The sequence below is a fragment of the Zychaea mexicana genome (assembly GCF_025766255.1).
Source record: "Zychaea mexicana strain RSA 1403 chromosome Unknown BDB00scaffold_97, whole genome shotgun sequence".
Lineage (NCBI taxonomy): Eukaryota > Fungi > Mucoromycota > Mucoromycetes > Mucorales > Lichtheimiaceae > Zychaea > Zychaea mexicana.
In genome coordinates, this window is record NW_026516760.1 from 83,512 (window position 1) to 100,020 (window position 16,509).

General features: G+C 43.9%; 6 protein-coding genes across 6 annotated transcripts; 4 read left to right on the forward strand and 2 right to left on the reverse strand.

Annotated features, from left to right (window-relative positions):
* The first annotated feature begins 948 nt into the window (after window positions 1-948).
* BDB00DRAFT_947452 (thiolase-like protein) lies at window positions 949-2,916 on the forward strand. The gene is made up of 5 exons (XM_053129534.1): window positions 949-1,066; window positions 1,135-1,443; window positions 1,628-2,142; window positions 2,239-2,401; window positions 2,504-2,916. Exons 1-5 carry the CDS (start codon window positions 988-990, stop codon window positions 2,764-2,766), a joined length of 1,329 nt encoding a protein of 442 aa, XP_052975250.1. The 5' UTR covers window positions 949-987; the 3' UTR covers window positions 2,767-2,916.
* A 1-nt stretch (window position 2,917) lies between these two features.
* On the reverse strand, window positions 2,918-4,343 carry BDB00DRAFT_932300 (2-deoxy-D-gluconate 3-dehydrogenase). The gene is made up of 6 exons (XM_053129075.1): window positions 4,057-4,343; window positions 3,750-3,945; window positions 3,532-3,682; window positions 3,334-3,448; window positions 3,061-3,249; window positions 2,918-2,971 (listed from the first exon to the last, which is right to left on the reverse strand). The coding sequence occupies exons 1-6, from the start codon at window positions 4,169-4,171 to the stop codon at window positions 2,964-2,966; spliced, it is 774 nt and encodes a 257-aa protein (XP_052975251.1). The 5' UTR covers window positions 4,172-4,343; the 3' UTR covers window positions 2,918-2,963.
* A 212-nt stretch (window positions 4,344-4,555) lies between these two features.
* Window positions 4,556-6,448, forward strand: BDB00DRAFT_922031 (sorbitol dehydrogenase-like protein; the record flags this gene model as incomplete). The annotated part of the gene is made up of 4 exons (XM_053128755.1): window positions 4,556-4,612; window positions 4,694-4,727; window positions 4,800-5,148; window positions 5,288-6,448. The coding sequence occupies 4 exons, from the start codon at window positions 4,556-4,558 to the stop codon at window positions 5,952-5,954; spliced, it is 1,107 nt and encodes a 368-aa protein (XP_052975252.1). The 3' UTR covers window positions 5,955-6,448.
* BDB00DRAFT_771514 (plasma-membrane proton-efflux P-type ATPase) lies at window positions 6,201-9,360 on the reverse strand (the record flags this gene model as incomplete). Its single annotated transcript, XM_053119968.1, has 7 exons — window positions 6,201-6,351; window positions 6,412-6,664; window positions 6,743-7,205; window positions 7,279-7,373; window positions 7,438-8,258; window positions 8,324-9,008; window positions 9,105-9,360. 7 exons carry the CDS (start codon window positions 9,358-9,360, stop codon window positions 6,201-6,203), a joined length of 2,724 nt encoding a protein of 907 aa, XP_052975253.1.
* Window positions 9,361-10,256: 896 nt separating this feature from the next.
* BDB00DRAFT_845643 (nucleotide-diphospho-sugar transferase) lies at window positions 10,257-12,037 on the forward strand. Its single transcript, XM_053125096.1, has 4 exons — window positions 10,257-10,969; window positions 11,077-11,356; window positions 11,457-11,545; window positions 11,649-12,037. Exons 1-4 carry the CDS (start codon window positions 10,410-10,412, stop codon window positions 11,866-11,868), a joined length of 1,149 nt encoding a protein of 382 aa, XP_052975254.1. The 5' UTR covers window positions 10,257-10,409; the 3' UTR covers window positions 11,869-12,037.
* A 1,246-nt stretch (window positions 12,038-13,283) lies between these two features.
* Window positions 13,284-16,507, forward strand: BDB00DRAFT_845646 (WD40-repeat-containing domain protein). The gene is made up of 7 exons (XM_053125097.1): window positions 13,284-13,772; window positions 13,875-14,028; window positions 14,111-14,279; window positions 14,365-14,873; window positions 14,945-15,132; window positions 15,267-15,632; window positions 15,725-16,507. The coding sequence occupies exons 1-7, from the start codon at window positions 13,392-13,394 to the stop codon at window positions 16,292-16,294; spliced, it is 2,337 nt and encodes a 778-aa protein (XP_052975255.1). The 5' UTR covers window positions 13,284-13,391; the 3' UTR covers window positions 16,295-16,507.
* Window positions 16,508-16,509: the final 2 nt, after the last annotated feature.

Sequence of the window (16,509 nt, forward strand, 5' to 3'; positions counted from 1 at the left end):
CTTGAATTAATGAGGATATATGGCTCTAATTTCTAATATCGAGGCATAGATCTACTATATAAAGTTAGGAAGCGTCATCATCAGACCATCAGTGACATATAAACTCCTTACTATCTCCCCACGGATCATATAAACGTCATTTAGAGGAACCCTTTCTATCATCGTCGTCTGAATTTGCTGTATTATATCCCAACTTTAATGTATTTTCGATGTTTAATTAAAATCAATGATGTAATTTTATCATATTATAGTGCTCTTGTGAGAAGGGGGGTGGCTCAGTCTTTTCTATATCAACACTGCTGCTTCTGCTACAGCAACAAAAGTTGTGGCTCCTGCATACATATAAAAAAAAAGTTGAATCAAGGAGAGACGTATCATTACCTGAAGCGACATGCTGGATGATGTATCACTTATTACGGCAGTTGTGCTACTTACAAGATCGTTCATTGCTACCAGAAAAAAAGGAGGTTTAATTATTTACATTATCATAGAGTAGCCGTGTACTAGGTGTGTCATCAGATGCGTCTTTGCAACGATAGATTCGATGTGTGGTCGGGTGATCATTGATAAAAAGAAACGATCTAATATGGGTTGTCAGGTTGTTAGTAAAAAATGATATACTGCTGCTGTCATCCAACAGGGTATAAAGTATTCTTATATTGGCTGACTATAGCATAATAGCACCGGCACGTCTATACACCGGTAGTAGTGGATATGCATGTGATCGTTCTACAGGGCCATCTTGTTTTAGAATTTAGCTTTCCGGTAAAAACATGTTGGTTATTTCTCACACATAAGCTGGAAAAATGATCGGTTAAATAGTTCAAAGCGGGGTGTGTGTAATTTATAATCGAAAGCGGGGAAAAAACTGAACGCCCAACCTGTCAATTTAAAAAGAGGTTGCTCCACCAGGGCCGATCATTTGCATTCTTTATTCCTTTTCTCTCAACAAACACACACACACACACACACACACACACACACAAAATGCAAGGTCGTAAAGTTTATGTTGTCGGCGTAGGCATGTCCAAGTTCATCAAGCCCCGTGGTCTTGTCGATTACCCTGGTAACGTTTTATATGGACGCGTAGAGGATCAAGTGAGCGGGATGCATACTAAAAATGAGTGGATGTAGAATTCGCGTTGGAGGCTGCCGTCAAGGCTTTGAACGATGCAGGTGTTTCATACGACAAGGTCGATTTCGCCGCTTGCGGTTACGTCTTTGGTGACAGTACCTCTGGCCAGCGTGTCTTGTATCAGCTCGGTATGACCCAGATCCCCATCATCAATGTCAACAACAACTGCTCGACCGGCTCGACTGCCTTGTACAATGCCCGTGCTGCTATTGCTTCGGGTAACGCCGAATGTGCTCTTGCTCTTGGTTTTGAGCGCATGAAGCGTGGTTTCATCACTGAAGCTTTCCCTGACCGCACTTATCCTCTTGGTAACGTATACTTCTTTTCCTTTGTTAAAAAGGGGGCACGGTTATTTTTTTTTTGTTGGTTGGATGTTATGCCGCACATGCAGCAACACTGCATATACTTTTTTTTCTCTCGTGATCGGACTCTTGCTTACGACTTTTTCTTTTTGCTTTGCATATGAACTTTAAACAACAACAACAACAACAGACCACGTCCAGGCCGTGATTACTGACGAACGCAGCTGGGACAAGAACACTGGCAATGCTCCTCAAATCTTTGGCAACGCCGGTATCGGCTACATGGAAAAGTACGGCGCCACCGAAAAGCATATGGCCATGATTGCCGAAAAGAACCATCGCCACAGCGCAAAGAACCCTTACTCGCAGTTCCGTGATATCTATACCCTCGAACAGATCGAGCAGTCGGCCAAGGTCTTTGGCCCCTTGACCAAGTTGCAGTGCTGCCCTACCTCCGACGGTGCTGGCTGTGCCATTGTCGCTAGCGAGGATTTCGTCTTGAAGCACGGCTTGATGGACCAAGCTGTCGAAATCTGTGCTCAGGCCATGGCCACGGATTCCCCCAAAATGTTGGGCAAGGAGAACACGGAATGGGCTGGTGCTGATATGACCCGCAAGGCTGCTGGAGAAGCTTTCTTCAAGGCTGGTATCTCTCCCAACGACGTTCAGGTTGTTGAGTTGCACGATTGTTTCTCTGCTAACGAGGTAGGGCTTATTTTACTTCTTGTGTCGTCGGAATGCAGAACGCGGAGAGAGGGGAAACTAAAAATGTGGGGTGTGCCCTTTTTTTTTTTTTTTTAGCTCATTACCTACGATGCCCTCGGTTTGGTGCCCAAGGGTCAGGCTCACAAGTTGATTGATTCTGGCGATAACACCTATGGTGGCAAGTACGTTGTCAATCCCTCCGGTGGTCTGATCTCCAAGGGCCATCCTCTTGGTGCCACTGGTTTGGCTCAGTGCACTGGTAAGACGAAAAAGAAGTCAGCGGGGTTGGGGACGGGGGGGGGGGGGTCAAGCAGTTTTCCAAATGGTTGGCTACAGCAATATACTAATTGTATCTATATAGAACTGGTCTGGCAATTGCGTGGCTGGGCTGGCGAGCGTCAGGTCGCTGATGTCAAGTACGCCCTTCAGCATAACGTTGGTCTTGGTGGCGCCGTCGTCGTGTCCATCTACAAGAAGGCCAACACCAACAAGTCTGATCCTAAGACCTCTTATAACCCTGCCGTCGAGGCTCGTGCCATCACCAAGGACGACTTCTCCAAGGCTGCTTCCCAGAACGCCAACCGTGCTGAGTACATGGACTCTGTTGGTGTCGCCAAGCTGTAAATTTATCTTACTTTTCTATATCATCCCCCCCCACTTTCCACTGTTCCCCTCCTCTTCCGCCGTCATACAAACGAAAACAACCATGCTTGCACGTTATTTTGTACAGAAACAACCCCCTTTTCCCACAATAAAAGCTGATATTATTATTCGATGTGTATTTAAAATGAGAGTTTATTTGTCCATTGAGAAGGGATTGTTTATCGAGCTATAATGGAGAGAAGAAACACAGCAAGTTAATATAGCTAGCACTGTGTGCAAAGCCAAAGAACGTACAGGAAACTATGATAAACTTACCCAACCATCCACCATCGACAGCCATAATTTCTCCATGTACATAGTCACTTGCACGGCTAGCAAGATAGACAACAGGTCCCTTAAAGTCATCAGATGACGCCCAGCGTCCAGCAGGAATACGCGCAAGGATTTCCTTGCTACGTACGGGATCCTTCACTAGTGCTTCGGTCAAGTCGGTATTGACATAACCTTCAAGTCACGTCAGCAAACAGCAGTGCAGCATTAATACAACTATCCGCAGCAACACACTCTCTAAATGTGCTGTATACATACCCGGTGCAATAGCGTTGACATTGATACCGTGCTTGGCCCATTCATTTGCCAATGCCTTGGTCAAGATAGCAACACCACCTTTAGCAGCTGCATAAGCAGGAACACGAATACCGCCCTATTCAATATTGCACATGTTTCAACATGCTTTGCAAGAGTGTGATATAATACGTATTTAGTTCAATCCAATGGGGTGCGTACCTGGAAGCTCATCAAGCTTGCTGTAGTAATGATTTTGCCTGATCCTCCACGAGAAATCATATGCTTTGCAGCTGCCTGGCTGATGGTCCATACGGATTTGAGGTTAGCTTGAATAACAGCATCCCATTCATATTCTGGGAAATCAACAGCACTAGTACAGAGAAAGAGGTTGGTGTGGAGCGTCCTTGTTAAATGATGTGCTTGGGAACAAGTCTTACTCATATCTCCGCTGAATTCCCGCATTATTGACGAGAATGTCCAACGTGGGAAACACGGCTAAAATACGCTCCACAACATCACGAACACTTTCTTGTTCCGACACATCCAGGTATACAATTTCGGCTTTACGGCCCAAGGCTCGAATTTCGTCACGGACCTTGTAGTCTTCTACGTTTCTTTGAAGTAGACAAATATCTTGTATGGGTGGGTGAAGGATATATATGTTAGAACAGAGAAGGAAAGCCATTTGTATCCCAATCTTCTAACACAGCAGCAAAATGTATTGTAGCAATAGAAACACATTACCTGCACCAGCTTCGGCCAAACCAAGTGCCATGGCTCGACCAATACCACGCGTGCAGCCGGATACTGCAGCAGTTTTGCCGGAAAGTGAGAACATTGATAAAACAAAAGTAGACATGTTTTCTAAAAAAAAAGAAGGTTGTTTAAAGAGAGAGAGAGAGGAAGAAAGACTACATCCTAAATGAGGTCTTCAAGATTGTACAGTGCGCACGGTCCCAAATGGCGGATTTCAAAAATCAATCAGTGGTTTTTAAAGACCCAATTGTCGTAAAATAAAAAATCAATAAGCGTGAAAACAATTATCCAATAGGTGCAAACTCAGAAATAGGCTTGAAAAGGCAAAGGCGAGTTTGCGGGATAATCCGACAAAATGTTCCGTCCCAAAGCCTCTACACTTCTTTTAATTCCCAGGCATGAATTCTAAAATATGCAAGAGTGATGCCCCGAGAAGCTATTCTCTCTTTCTCTTTACTTTTCTTCTTTTTTAATTTAAGCCGATATTATGGTTTACCAGACTAATACTGCAGCTGTGCTCTATCAAGTCCGTGATCTTCGTATGGTCAGTGGGTCTTTCAATTCTAAAAAATATCTAGTCCTCCCCGTATCGTCACTTACCGTTTCTTGCTATCTTTTTTTCCAGGAAGAGCGGCCGATTGAGACTCCGGGGAGCGGAGGTAGGGATGATGATGATACGAGAGAGAGAGAGAAAGAGAGAGAGCATCACAGCTAATACATATATTTTCAAGAGGTCTTGATTAACATACGCGCAACTGGCATCTGTGGATCAGATCTCCACTACTACTTGGACGGCACCATGGGACCTTTGAAACTTGATCCACGGTCGCCCATGATATTGGGTCATGAATCCTCGGGCATTGTTACTCAACTTGGCCCGGGCGTCACAGGATTGGAAATAGGCGATCGCGTAGCCATCGAGCCTGGCCGCGCGTGTCAAGAATGTCGCTATTGCAAGGAACAAGGAGGCCAGCTTTACAACCTATGCCCCAAAATGAAGTTTCTCGGTTCCTTGAGACAAGGTCCCAACGATGGGTCGTTAAGACGTTATGCATGTTTTCCCGCGTACTTGTGTCACAAGTAAATGTTTTCTCCCTTTCCTTTTTGATAGTTGTTGCTGCGGGGAGAGAGAGGATCAAGTAGAAGTGTTGGGTCTGATGGAGATTCTTTATACAAATTGGATGTGTGTCTCTGATATAATAAACTTCCAACAAACAAGAATACCCGGATCAATGTCTTTTGAGGATGGTGCCTTGATTGAACCTTTAGCCGTCGCCGTCCATGCCGTCAACCGAACACACGTCAAGCAAGGATCCGTAGTTGCTGTCTTTGGCGCCGGTCCCGTGGGTCTCATGACAGCTGCTGCAGCCTATGCCCAGGGAGCCAGCCAGTGCCTCATTCTCGATATCAATCCATCACGGCTCGAGTTTGCAAAGAAATATTTACCTGCTGTCCAAACCATGGCCATGCCCAAGGTATCATCCACATTGGAAGAAGATGAAGCACAACAACAGAGCGCAAATATTCAAAAAGCATTCCCCAAGTTTCAAGATGTTGATGTCGTGTTTGAATGCACAGGCGTTGAGACGTGTGTCAATATCGCAATGTATCTGACACGTCCTGGTGGAGCCGTCATGTTGATTGGTATCGGCAAACGCGCTACAGTGATGCCAATTGATATCATTGTCAGTCGCCAAATTAACATCTTGGGCAACTTCCGCTACGCCAATACCTATGCTAAAGCCATCGAACTGGTGAAGGATGGAAAAATCCCGTTGGACGGATTGGTCACGCATCGTTTTGCGCTAGAAGATACGCTACAAGCGTTTGAATTGGCAATGAAGAATTCTGAAGGAGTTATCAAGATCCAGATTGGTGATTTTTAATAATGATGATCGATAAAAAGTGAGAAAGATGTGTTATCTGGATCGTACAAGCAGCTAATTACTGTATGTAACCAGATGATAACGAGAGGCAATTTTAATAAGTGGAGAAAGAAATATAAGAGATATAGTATATATATACACACAACAGAAAGATATCTTTTGTTTATACAGCGGGTCGAATGAGGAGGAAAGGGATGTTATACGATGGGAAAGGGTAATAAGAACAAGGAGGGTATATCTTTTTCCTTAAAAAGACCGGACAGACGATACGGATTCTCTCCTCAAAGCACGATCGTAACCTGCACGAGAATGGAGTTCATGTCGCTTTTGGAATTCTTTGGCTCGGCTACCAAGCTTGTGTTTGCGCCATGGCAGTATGCTAGGGCCGCCACCACCACTGCTGCTGCTGTGGTTGTTGTAACCGCCGTTTGAAACCTTATTGCCTCTCTCCAGGTACTTGTCCCACACAAAGATCATCAATACTTTGACAATATCCAACAGCAAGAACGTCACCAACGAAATAGCCAAAATAATCATTCCTCGGGGCCAGCCGATACTACCAATGTTTTCGTCGTAACCGAAAAAGCCGTACACAGACAAAATCAAAGCAATTACTTGTGTGCCAAGTACAACGACCGTAAATGGCCATGCTGGAATGTTGCGCCAACAAAATGTCTCGAGACGTGTTGAGAAAATGACAAAATGTGGAGCTGTCGCGTGTTGAGGTTTAGTATTACTCTTCCTGGTTTTACGAACGTCACAATTTCACTACTAGCATTTTAACTTACCAGATGAGATATGGAGGTACATGATGGTCGATAGTTCGGGTGCAGTAACGTCCAGCACATCTCTAAATATATAGAAATGGGCAAAGGAAAAGAGGGATAAAAAGATCGCGAGCATGCAAGACAAAAACACGAGTCGACCCAGTCGCCAGAATTCGGGAAGTGGAGAGATTTGTACATTGTCGAGAGCCATGATAAGTGTCGCAGCGTCGTTGAGAACGGATACCAGAATCAGCAGAATAGGTGGCATCTGCCAATCTTCGGCAATTGTGACGATGAAAATGAAAAGTAGGAAGTGGATAGTGGATGTGATACGGTAGAGCGCGTAGGATCGTAACCGCTGGAAGATGATGCGGGACATCTTGATGCCTTCAATGATCGGTGATAGACCTGGTGAAAGTAGTACGATATCGGAAGCTGATCGAGCTGCGTCCGTGCTACCATGGACAGCGATGCCCACATTGGCCTAATCCAAAATGTTGTTATTTGTGTAAGTATTAGCATGATATATATAAACTTGCTCGTTTCAGCTTAAATACCTTTTTCAAAGCCGCGGCATCATTGACACCATCACCCGTCATAGCTACAAAATAGCCACGGTTCTGGAGTAGCTCGACTACTCGGTATTTATGTTCTATAATATGAACATGTTTTAGTTTGGGATCCTTTAATAATAATACTTTGATGTGAGCACATACCAGGTATAACTCGAGCAAAACCATCAGCTCGAAGACAGTCATCGGTGACATCGTTATCTGACTTGCTTGGATCGACCAAATGATCTGCATCCAGAATCAAAGTACCCATGCCTAGACGCACAGACACCTCTTGGGCAATCGTGGCTTGATCACCGGTAATCATCTTGACCGACAACCCATAGTGCTGACATTCGCTGAGGGTCGATGCCGAATCAGGTCTGGGTGGATCAATCAGCGTCATAAGGCCCACCAGTTCCCAACGATCTGAACCTTCTCGCGTACGTGCCACGCCAAGCGATCGCAATCCACGATGTGCGAATGCATTGACAGCCTCTTCTGCTTGAGCATCGCCTCCTCTGTTCAACAATTCCATGATCACTTGTGGGGCACCTTTGGCTACTTTGTAGGTCTCACGTGTGCCGAGTTCTTGAACGGTGGCAAAGGACATCTTGTCGACAGGATTGAAAGGGTTGAATTCCGATGCTGTGTAACCTAATACACCTTGAACGCTGTCCACATTTGGATGAAGTTTTTCTGCTGCAGATCGTATGGCTATCTCGATCGGGTCTTGTGCATTGGATTCGGAAGCAAGATAAGCATACAGAAGCACGTCGTCTTTACTGTATCCTTGTGAGACGTAGGGCTCGTCGAATGTCAGTTCGTTTAAAGTAAGTGTGCCTGTTTTGTCAGTGCAAAGAATCGATACTGCAGACAGTTCTTCCACTGCCGTAAGTCGTTTAATAATGACTTGACGTTTAGCCAACTCTTTCGCACCCACTGCCATAGTCACTGACATGACTGTGGGTAAGCCTACGGGAATACTGATATAATAAATGTGAGTCTATAACGCCAATAGTTAACTTTCTCCTTCGGTAATTCGACTTACGCTGCAATAGTAATCACAACACATTCCTTAAGAGTATCTAGAACATCCGCACCAGATACTGATCCGTTCAGAATCCGCAACTCGACAAGATCATAAATAAACAAGACGCAAACAAGCACCAACGTAATGATGATCAAGAAATTGCCGATATAGTTGATGACCTTTTGGAAATGGCCAGGTGCCGTAGCGACATTGATCAGATTGGCCGCTCTGCCGATAAACGTGTCTGGACCCGTGCGCACAACGATAGCCAGCTGCTGCCCTTGCTTGATCACGGAGGACGAATACACCAGATCCCCCTGCCGTTTCTTGACCGGCAAGGATTCGCCCGTGAGTGCACTTTGATCCACATTCAGGTCCGTTTGAGCGGGTGCGCCTGTACTGTCTAATCCAAGCAATCGGGCATCGGCAGGTACGATATCGCCAAGACGTAGTGCAAGAATATCTCCCACCACAAGCTCGGATGAATTGACCTCAATGAGTCTTCCGGATCGGTAGCACCGGGATGTCAGGGCCAACGAACTCTTTAATGCTTCTACCGCAGAGTCTGCACGGGCTTCTTCGATATAACCGATCACAGCATTTGCAATCAACAAACCCAGGATGATTCCAAAATCGACCCAATCCTGAGTGACAGCAGTGAGGATCACGGATACTTCCATAAGATAGGATATCGGTCCTGTAACTAAAAATAACATCACACACACACACACACAAATAAGCGCGTCTTCTTTTTACTAAACTAAAGAAAGGCTCTCTCATTGTAGAGTAAGTTACTCACAGAAAGAAAGAAAGTGGAGCAGTTTGTTTCGCTTCTTTTCTTTAAACTCATTGCGTCCGAACCGTTCTTGTCGATCGGCCACCTGGTCTTCAGATAGACCTTGCGTTGGCGGGGTTTGCAGGTATGGTTCGAGATGTGCAGGAATCTCGTCGTTGAATTGTTCTTGCTGTTCTCCCGGTGGAGTCGTCAAGGGTGTCGCTTCTTCATAGTCTTCGAGAACAACATTGCCCTTGTTGGGCGTGATTTCCGGGGGCATTGCTGGAAATCCGACCACGTTTTATATATACTATGAAAAGTTTAAAAGTGTGCAAAGAGAAAAAGAGAGAAGAAGAGAAGAAGAAACAACAGGTTCCAGGTCGCTCTCTTCGTTTGTGACGTGTATGCGTTGCTACGCCCGTAAGATCGTATAATAAGTAGCGGGCTGATAAGTTAGTAGCTACTACGCCTTTATCTTTTGTTGCATGGTAACACCCTTTGTGCCAGGCTTGACAAAGGGTCTTGTGCCGTGGCTGTGCTGAGATGGAGGGGTTTTTTTTTGCTTTGTGTTCCTTCAACCTGCGCCTCTTGTAAACCTGTACCTTGGCCTGTTGAGTTAGCAGTAGCATCCAGCCGTGGTTATGCTCTTGTTCTTCCAAAGCACTGATCGCTATTTTTTTTGGAAAAGCTCTTCATATTCTGTAAAACACTTTGACTACTTTTGGAAGAAACCTGCTACTCCTTGAGACACTGTGCTTCTCTGTTTTGCTTCACGGTGACATTATTAGATGTAATCGATATTCGCATCAACTGAGAAGTGTCCGTTGACAGCGATTAAGAGAGTGTATATCAACATTATCCTTGTTTCTGATCTTATGATGGAGGTCTGTTAAAAGTTTCTTGGTATTTGGAAGCTTAGGAGTAGACACCACGTTAGCAATATTTCAGGTCGCGCCCTGTTTGTAAATGATTGATTCATACGAGGGAAAGTCTCGAATAGAAGCCGTTGTACACAGGGTGCTGTGTAATGCAAGGAGTACAGATTTCCCAAGGAAAAACAACTTGGTGTTACTTTGGCTTTAAATGCGCTCATATGCTCCGGACAGTGTATGTGGCAGACATATTTAAAAGGTCTCACGCACACAAACTGACTAAAGGCGGGTGAAATACGTACTACTTGGCTCGAAGCACCCACTACGCTTTCCTGATAGTCCATATTTAGCAATTTCTAGGAGTAGACCACGATACCAAGCTTTTTTTTCATCCTTTTGCAGGTCTTTTAAATATACACTTTCTTTTATACGTATCCCAAAAGCTTAGTCAATAGCGATGACCTGGTACATTTCACGGAGGAGGCTTTTTCAAAAAGTACTTTTACTTGTTGCAATAGCTCTGACGTGCGTCATTGTCGTGTTGGCATTTAATTCATCCCTTTACCGCACCATTCCAGCCATCTTGCCACTCTTCAACTCGATCCCCGTCTATCGCAATCGCTGGATCTATACAACCCCTACAACCGTTCATCATCCCAACCAAGATAAATACAATGCCGCACTGGTTGCCTTTGTAGACAGTGATCACGCGTCCATTGGCAAATTGCGACGCACCATGCGCGACTTGGAAGATAACTTCAACCGCTACCACAATTATCCTTATATTATCTTTTCACCCGAGCTCTTAAATACCGAGTACAAGGAGCTTATTGCGTCCCTAACCAAAGGCGACGTTATGTTCTATGACGAAATCGACGAATATACGTATGGATACGCAAACGATACGGATCATGGACGAGCGGAAGTAGCGCGCAACAAGCTAAAGAACGTCGTGGTATATGGTGACGATGAGCATTATCGTTTTCGAGCACGTTTTATGGCTGGATTGATTTTCAGGTAAAACCAAGAAAAACGATATGGAGTGGATTGAGAAGAAAGAAAAAAGGGAAAGGGTTCAAAAATCAATTTTATACAAAATAGCTTATCATTTTTTTAAAACGTAGTCATCCTGCTTTGGAAAAAGTGGATTATTATTGGCGATTCGATCCAGGAACAGAATATACATGTCCGATCACCTTTGATCCATTCCAATATATGCACGAAAACAAGATTAAGCTATCATTCTCGGTTGCTCCGTACGAGCCGTTTGAAGCAATGCCGACGTTGTGTGATACTTTGGACAAATACCTAAAGGAAAATCCATCTAAAGAAACAAGTCTAAACGAGTTAATACGGAAGGAAAATGGCAAGTGCACCAGGTGTACATTATCCAGCAGTTTCCAGGCAAGCTTAATAAATGAGATTAATCTAATAACAATAGTTTTGATTTTTTGGATCTGTTGCTCTAACGTAATCATTTTATTGTAATGCTATGAAACAATAGATTGCTGATCTCAGCTTCTTCAAGAGCGAGCAGTATCGAGCATTTTTCGAACATATCGATAAAGCAAATGGTATCTTTTATGAGCGATGGTACGTGTCAAGGCATTTTTAAGAGATGATAAGTTAATTGGGAGAAAATGAGGGTTCTCAAGTACATCTTAATGATTGACTCATTGACATTCATATCTATCAGGAGCGATTCTGTTATCCAATCCCTAGCTGCTGGTCTGTTCCTCGAGGAAAAGGATATCCATCACTGGGAAAACATCGGTTATCAAGCCACACCCTATATATCCCACTGTCCACAAGACAAATCCCTCTGGCTCAAATGCAATTGCCGACCCGAGCACAACTTTGATACCGATCCTCTTAGCTGCCTTCCGAAATTTTCGGCAACGAAGAAGAAATTGTAGAAAAAAGAAACTATAAATAGAGGGGTGGGTGTTGTTTTTGTACGGTTGTGCGAACATGTACTAGAAATAATTTATAAACATGTACAGGAATATAATAATTTGCTATAGATGGGAACACTATTTTTCTGACTCTTCCATAAAACGTCAACTGGGGAAAAAGTGTGTTTCTGCTGGTTTTCTTCCTACTGCTGCTCCCCTTCGTCATTATCTTGCTGGTCGTCAACAAAGTCAATGCTGCTATTGGTACTGTTACGGTCAGCTGCGGTGCCCTTGGTGTTGTAGTCGTGCCGGCGCGGCATCACCTTTTTTACGCGGCCGCTACGGCTAGCGGTGACCTTGGTAATGAGCGTACCTACACATTATAATGATGATCCTCGTGCTGACATTTGGATAGATATTGACAGGTTAATAGGTAAGCTAAAGGCCCAGTAAAACAAAATACACTATCGTTTTTTACTGTAACATGCTTTGCTTAAAACCTTAACACTTATACAGAAGCGCCTCTACTATACTTCATATTTTACACATTCACAGCGCTACATAGAAAGGTTTTTCTCTCTTTGTATTTCTCTTTCTTACATTTTAAACCATCATAGATTTCTTCCATTTCTTGTTTTCCTCTACATAGATTTCCTTTGTCTCTCAATTGTTTTAACTTATACCGAATGCAGCTGTCAGCTTGATAACATACTTCTTCTTGACGTACATATTTACATAGTATGAACGTTTGCTGGGAAAATACTGTATCTATGGAAACTTTTTCATATTCTATGTAGAAATAGTATGGGATATCCTATATCAAGTAAGTCTACTACAGAATTCTTTGATTTATTAAAATCTGGCTGTGATCTATGAACAGGTTTGAACAGAAGATTTATAAGTAAGCACAAGAAATCAATGCTTCTTACGGGCACGACGGGTCCCACCTACATATGTAATCCAATTGACTTCTTACATAATACATACGCGCTGTGCTTCTCACGGGCATGACACCACCCAACTGCTTTGATACAAATAAAACAAGAGTGTCAGCTATGCTGCTCTGTGTAACATATCATTAGAGCTTGTCGTGCCCCGAACAAATTAGGAAATAACTTGTCGTGCCCGTATCAAATTCCTAACTATATATGCCATGATTATCCGTTGATATAGCCGTTTCCTTCATAGGACCGTGAACTCCATAACCGTCCTACATACAGAGCATACCGTTTTATTCCATTTCTTGCTAAACTGTGTCAAGACCGTGAGGAAGATGGAAGAGAATTCTTTTTATTTAACATATGCACTTTTGATTTTAAAGCATGCCGCAGGCATTGTACTACAGTCAGTAGTAAATATGACCAGCTACAGAAAGTACAGTCACTCTGCAAGTCATTACAACAACCTCCGCCGTGACCGAAGTCTTCAGGGCCCAGCGCCCCACGAAGCGGTACATCGGTGTGTGTGGCTTGTCAAAAAGTTCCAACTCTTGCATATCCGACGATCAACTACTACTTCTTTTCCATTAAAGCTTTTCTGTGTCGATGGAGGTCCACCGTTGTCGATTTGTCGAATACCAACCAGCAGCCATCAATGCGCTCGACTTTACTCCGCCAACAGTCAAAGACACACGTCTAGCGGTCGGTCGCGCAGACGGTAGCATTGAAATTTGGGATCCGCGCAACAACTTTCAATTTCACAAAGTCATTCCCGGTGGCAAAGATCTGTCGGTGGAAAGTTTGGTCTGGGCACACCAATCGGTTGTGTCAAACGTATTAGACGACGATGACGATGAAGACGAGGAGGTTTCAGAAGAAGAACGTAAAGCTGAATTAACGAAATTGTTGACACAATCGCCGCGTTTGTTCTCGTCAGGTTTGAGTCCTTATATTGTTGAATGGGATACAGTGTCGCTTACTGTCAAGGTAAATGTCACGATTGATCGATCGAAGCATGGGATGCGCCAAGTGGAGAGAGAAAGTAGTATATATATGCATGCTAACATGTTTATACAAATATTTGAAAAGGGGACTGTGGATTCAAATGGTGGTGCAGTATGGTGTCTTGCTGTCAATAGCACGGGTACCCGGTTAGCAGCTGGATGTGAAGATGGACGTATTCGATTATTTGATATTGAAGATGGTCGCTTGGAATATATGCGAAGTTTCGCTCCACAAAACGGTTAGTTGAACTAGGGGGGACGGGCATGTAGTATCTTTGGGCAAAGTATATTAATTTATGGAACATATATAAACATGTATAGGACGCGTGTTATCTATTGCATGGGGACCAGAAGATGATTATATTATCTCGGGTGGATCAGACAGTGCATTGCGCAAATGGAACGCTTACACAGGCGAAACACTTTTACGGATGACTGTAGATCGAGCCAATAATGAACCCACGCTCGTCTGGTCCGTTGCTGCACTAAAGTAAGTTTGTGGATAAAATGTACGAGAGGTAAACAAAAAGGAGTACTAAACGTCGCTTGTTGCATTATGACACACCAAAAATTAGGGACAACACATTGGTATCTGGCGATTCACTAGGCAACCTGATGTTCTGGAATGGTGAACGAGGCACAATGAAGCAAACGATCAAAGCACATGCCGCTGATATCCTGACCTTGACGGCAAACCAAGACGGCACCGTGGTTGTGACATCAGGCGTTGACTGCAAAATCATGATGTTTCAAAAGGTCGAGGGCAACAACAACAACAGCAGTAAAACCGGTAAAAACAAAAAGAAGGGCGGCAGTGGTACCAAAGGAACATGGGCCAATGTGCAGCGACGCAGAAACCATTGGCACGATGTCCGTGCACTTGCTATTGATGACAAGAACAGCATCATCGTCTCTGGTGGTGTCGATGTGGGTATGGTCGCTGGTGTCGGTGGGCCATTATTCATTGAGCGTCTCATCCAGGTGGCTCCTTTCCCTGGAAAATACATTGTCTCCATGGCAAAATCACAGAATCTCGTCATGGCTACATTCTTCAATTCGATATCCTTGTGGCGTTTAGGAAGAGGTAAAATATAAAATGTGTGTATTAAAAGAGATAAGGAAAGTGGATGCTAACATATCTGATTGTCATTTCAGCTGAAGATATTGACGTATCGCCCTCAGATAACGTGGCATTACCTGAACTTTTGGAACAGCATCAGCAATGCTTGGAACTTCAGCTCAAGCCAGACTGCAATATCACCTCAAGTAGTTTGTCAGATGACGGTCAATGGATTGTTGCAGCAGACGTTGAAACCGTTAGATTGTTCCAGGTTCATAAAGTTGTAAGCATCCGTCAGAAAAGTTGTGTATGAGGAAAAAGGGGATATTAGGGCGTCGATAATCATGGAGTGTTTGACTATGTTAGTGCATGCGCTGACCTGCATATATACTTTGGTACGTCGTACACATATTTTAGGGAGATAGTGGACAACTGGCTGTCAAGAAGATGCGTACATTTGACCAAGCTTTGGCACGATACCTCGCTACCAACGATATTGCAGCTGGCGCACACCATGTTCTCTTCACGCCCGGATCCAACAGACTTGTTATTGTAACTGCCGAATCACGCATTTTGGTCATAGACATGTTGCATTGGCAAGAAGGCAATTTTGATGTTTTGCGAGAATTCGGTCATCATCGTGGATTGGATAGCGAAGATCGACAAACCAAGAACTCAAAGGTAGCTACTGTTGTCTCTATAACCGCCAGCTCGGATGGTCAATGGCTAGCCACTGGCGACGATGCCAACCGTATTCATGTATTCAACCTAGACAGTCTCAAGGTAACAACATATCTTCTTTCAATTGCTCTGTCATGTATTTGAGATGTCTGTGTGTGTGTGCTAATATAAAGAAAATGAATCATCACCGTTAGCATCACATCGAATTACCGCATTCATACTACTCTCATACTGCACTTTCATTCAACGATTTCCGGCCGAACGAGCTGTTCGTCGGTTTGGCTAATAACGAATTCCACATTTACAACGTCGAAAAGAACCGATTAACAAACTGGTCCAAGGCCCACACTGATTTTGCTGGCTCTCCGTTGGAGCAGATCCGAGACTCTATCAAGGGCGTTGCATACAATCCTGCTGAGCCAAAGCAAATGCTGGTTTATGGAAACACATACATGTGTTTGGTTCAACTGACAAACAACAAAGAAGCATCATCATCATTACCATCATCAACAACAGCATTAGATAAGCAACGACAACAGCAACAACAGCAGCATAAACGAAAACGTGAAGCACCAGGTGCAGCAGCACCTTTACAGCAGCATCAACCCAAATCACCAATACAAATGCAAGTATCACAACGCTATCAACAAATCCTGTCTGCAGGATTCAAGGGCGATAATTCATTGGTCTTGATTGAACGACCAAGATTCAGTGTTCTTGAAAAGCTACCTCCATCTTTCTACAAGTCTCGTTATGCCGCATAATCTTATTACTCTCGATCTCTCGCTTTCCATAGAGAGAAGAAAGCGACTCCAATAAAATTTTGTACAATAATTTATCAAAGAAAAATTTGGATGTCACCAAACCTGTAGCAATCTTTAGTATCGTGGCCGTTGCTACGAAAGAGGAAGCATGTAGCTTTGGGAGGCGGTAAAGTGTAAAAGGTCGATTTAACAAAGAGAGCGGACCTAGGCGGGCG

What these genes read in the sequence shown, in the direction of transcription:
- BDB00DRAFT_932300 (XM_053129075.1), bottom strand. Translation starts at nt 4,171, where the DNA reads ATGTCTACTTTTGTTTTATCAATGTTCTCACTTTCCGGCAAAACTGCT. An exon ending in GGAATTCAGCGGAGATATGA is followed by an intron (nt 3,683 to 3,749) that starts GTAAGACTTGTT and finishes TCTCTGTACTAG; the next exon opens with TGCTGTTGATTTCCCAGAAT. An exon ending in CAAGCTTGATGAGCTTCCAG is followed by an intron (nt 3,449 to 3,531) that starts GTACGCACCCCA and finishes AATATTGAATAG; the next exon opens with GGCGGTATTCGTGTTCCTGC.
- BDB00DRAFT_947452 (XM_053129534.1), top strand. Translation starts at nt 988, where the DNA reads ATGCAAGGTCGTAAAGTTTATGTTGTCGGCGTAGGCATGTCCAAGTTC. An exon ending in TGGTCTTGTCGATTACCCTG is followed by an intron (nt 1,067 to 1,134) that starts GTAACGTTTTAT and finishes GAGTGGATGTAG; the next exon opens with AATTCGCGTTGGAGGCTGCC. An exon ending in ATTGTTTCTCTGCTAACGAG is followed by an intron (nt 2,143 to 2,238) that starts GTAGGGCTTATT and finishes TTTTTTTTTTAG; the next exon opens with CTCATTACCTACGATGCCCT.
- BDB00DRAFT_845643 (XM_053125096.1), top strand. Translation starts at nt 10,410, where the DNA reads ATGACCTGGTACATTTCACGGAGGAGGCTTTTTCAAAAAGTACTTTTA. An exon ending in CATTATCCAGCAGTTTCCAG is followed by an intron (nt 11,357 to 11,456) that starts GCAAGCTTAATA and finishes ATGAAACAATAG; the next exon opens with ATTGCTGATCTCAGCTTCTT. An exon ending in GGTATCTTTTATGAGCGATG is followed by an intron (nt 11,546 to 11,648) that starts GTACGTGTCAAG and finishes CATATCTATCAG; the next exon opens with GAGCGATTCTGTTATCCAAT.
- BDB00DRAFT_845646 (XM_053125097.1), top strand. Translation starts at nt 13,392, where the DNA reads ATGGAGGTCCACCGTTGTCGATTTGTCGAATACCAACCAGCAGCCATC. An exon ending in TGTTCCAGGTTCATAAAGTT is followed by an intron (nt 15,133 to 15,266) that starts GTAAGCATCCGT and finishes CACATATTTTAG; the next exon opens with GGAGATAGTGGACAACTGGC. An exon ending in TCAACCTAGACAGTCTCAAG is followed by an intron (nt 15,633 to 15,724) that starts GTAACAACATAT and finishes CATCACCGTTAG; the next exon opens with CATCACATCGAATTACCGCA.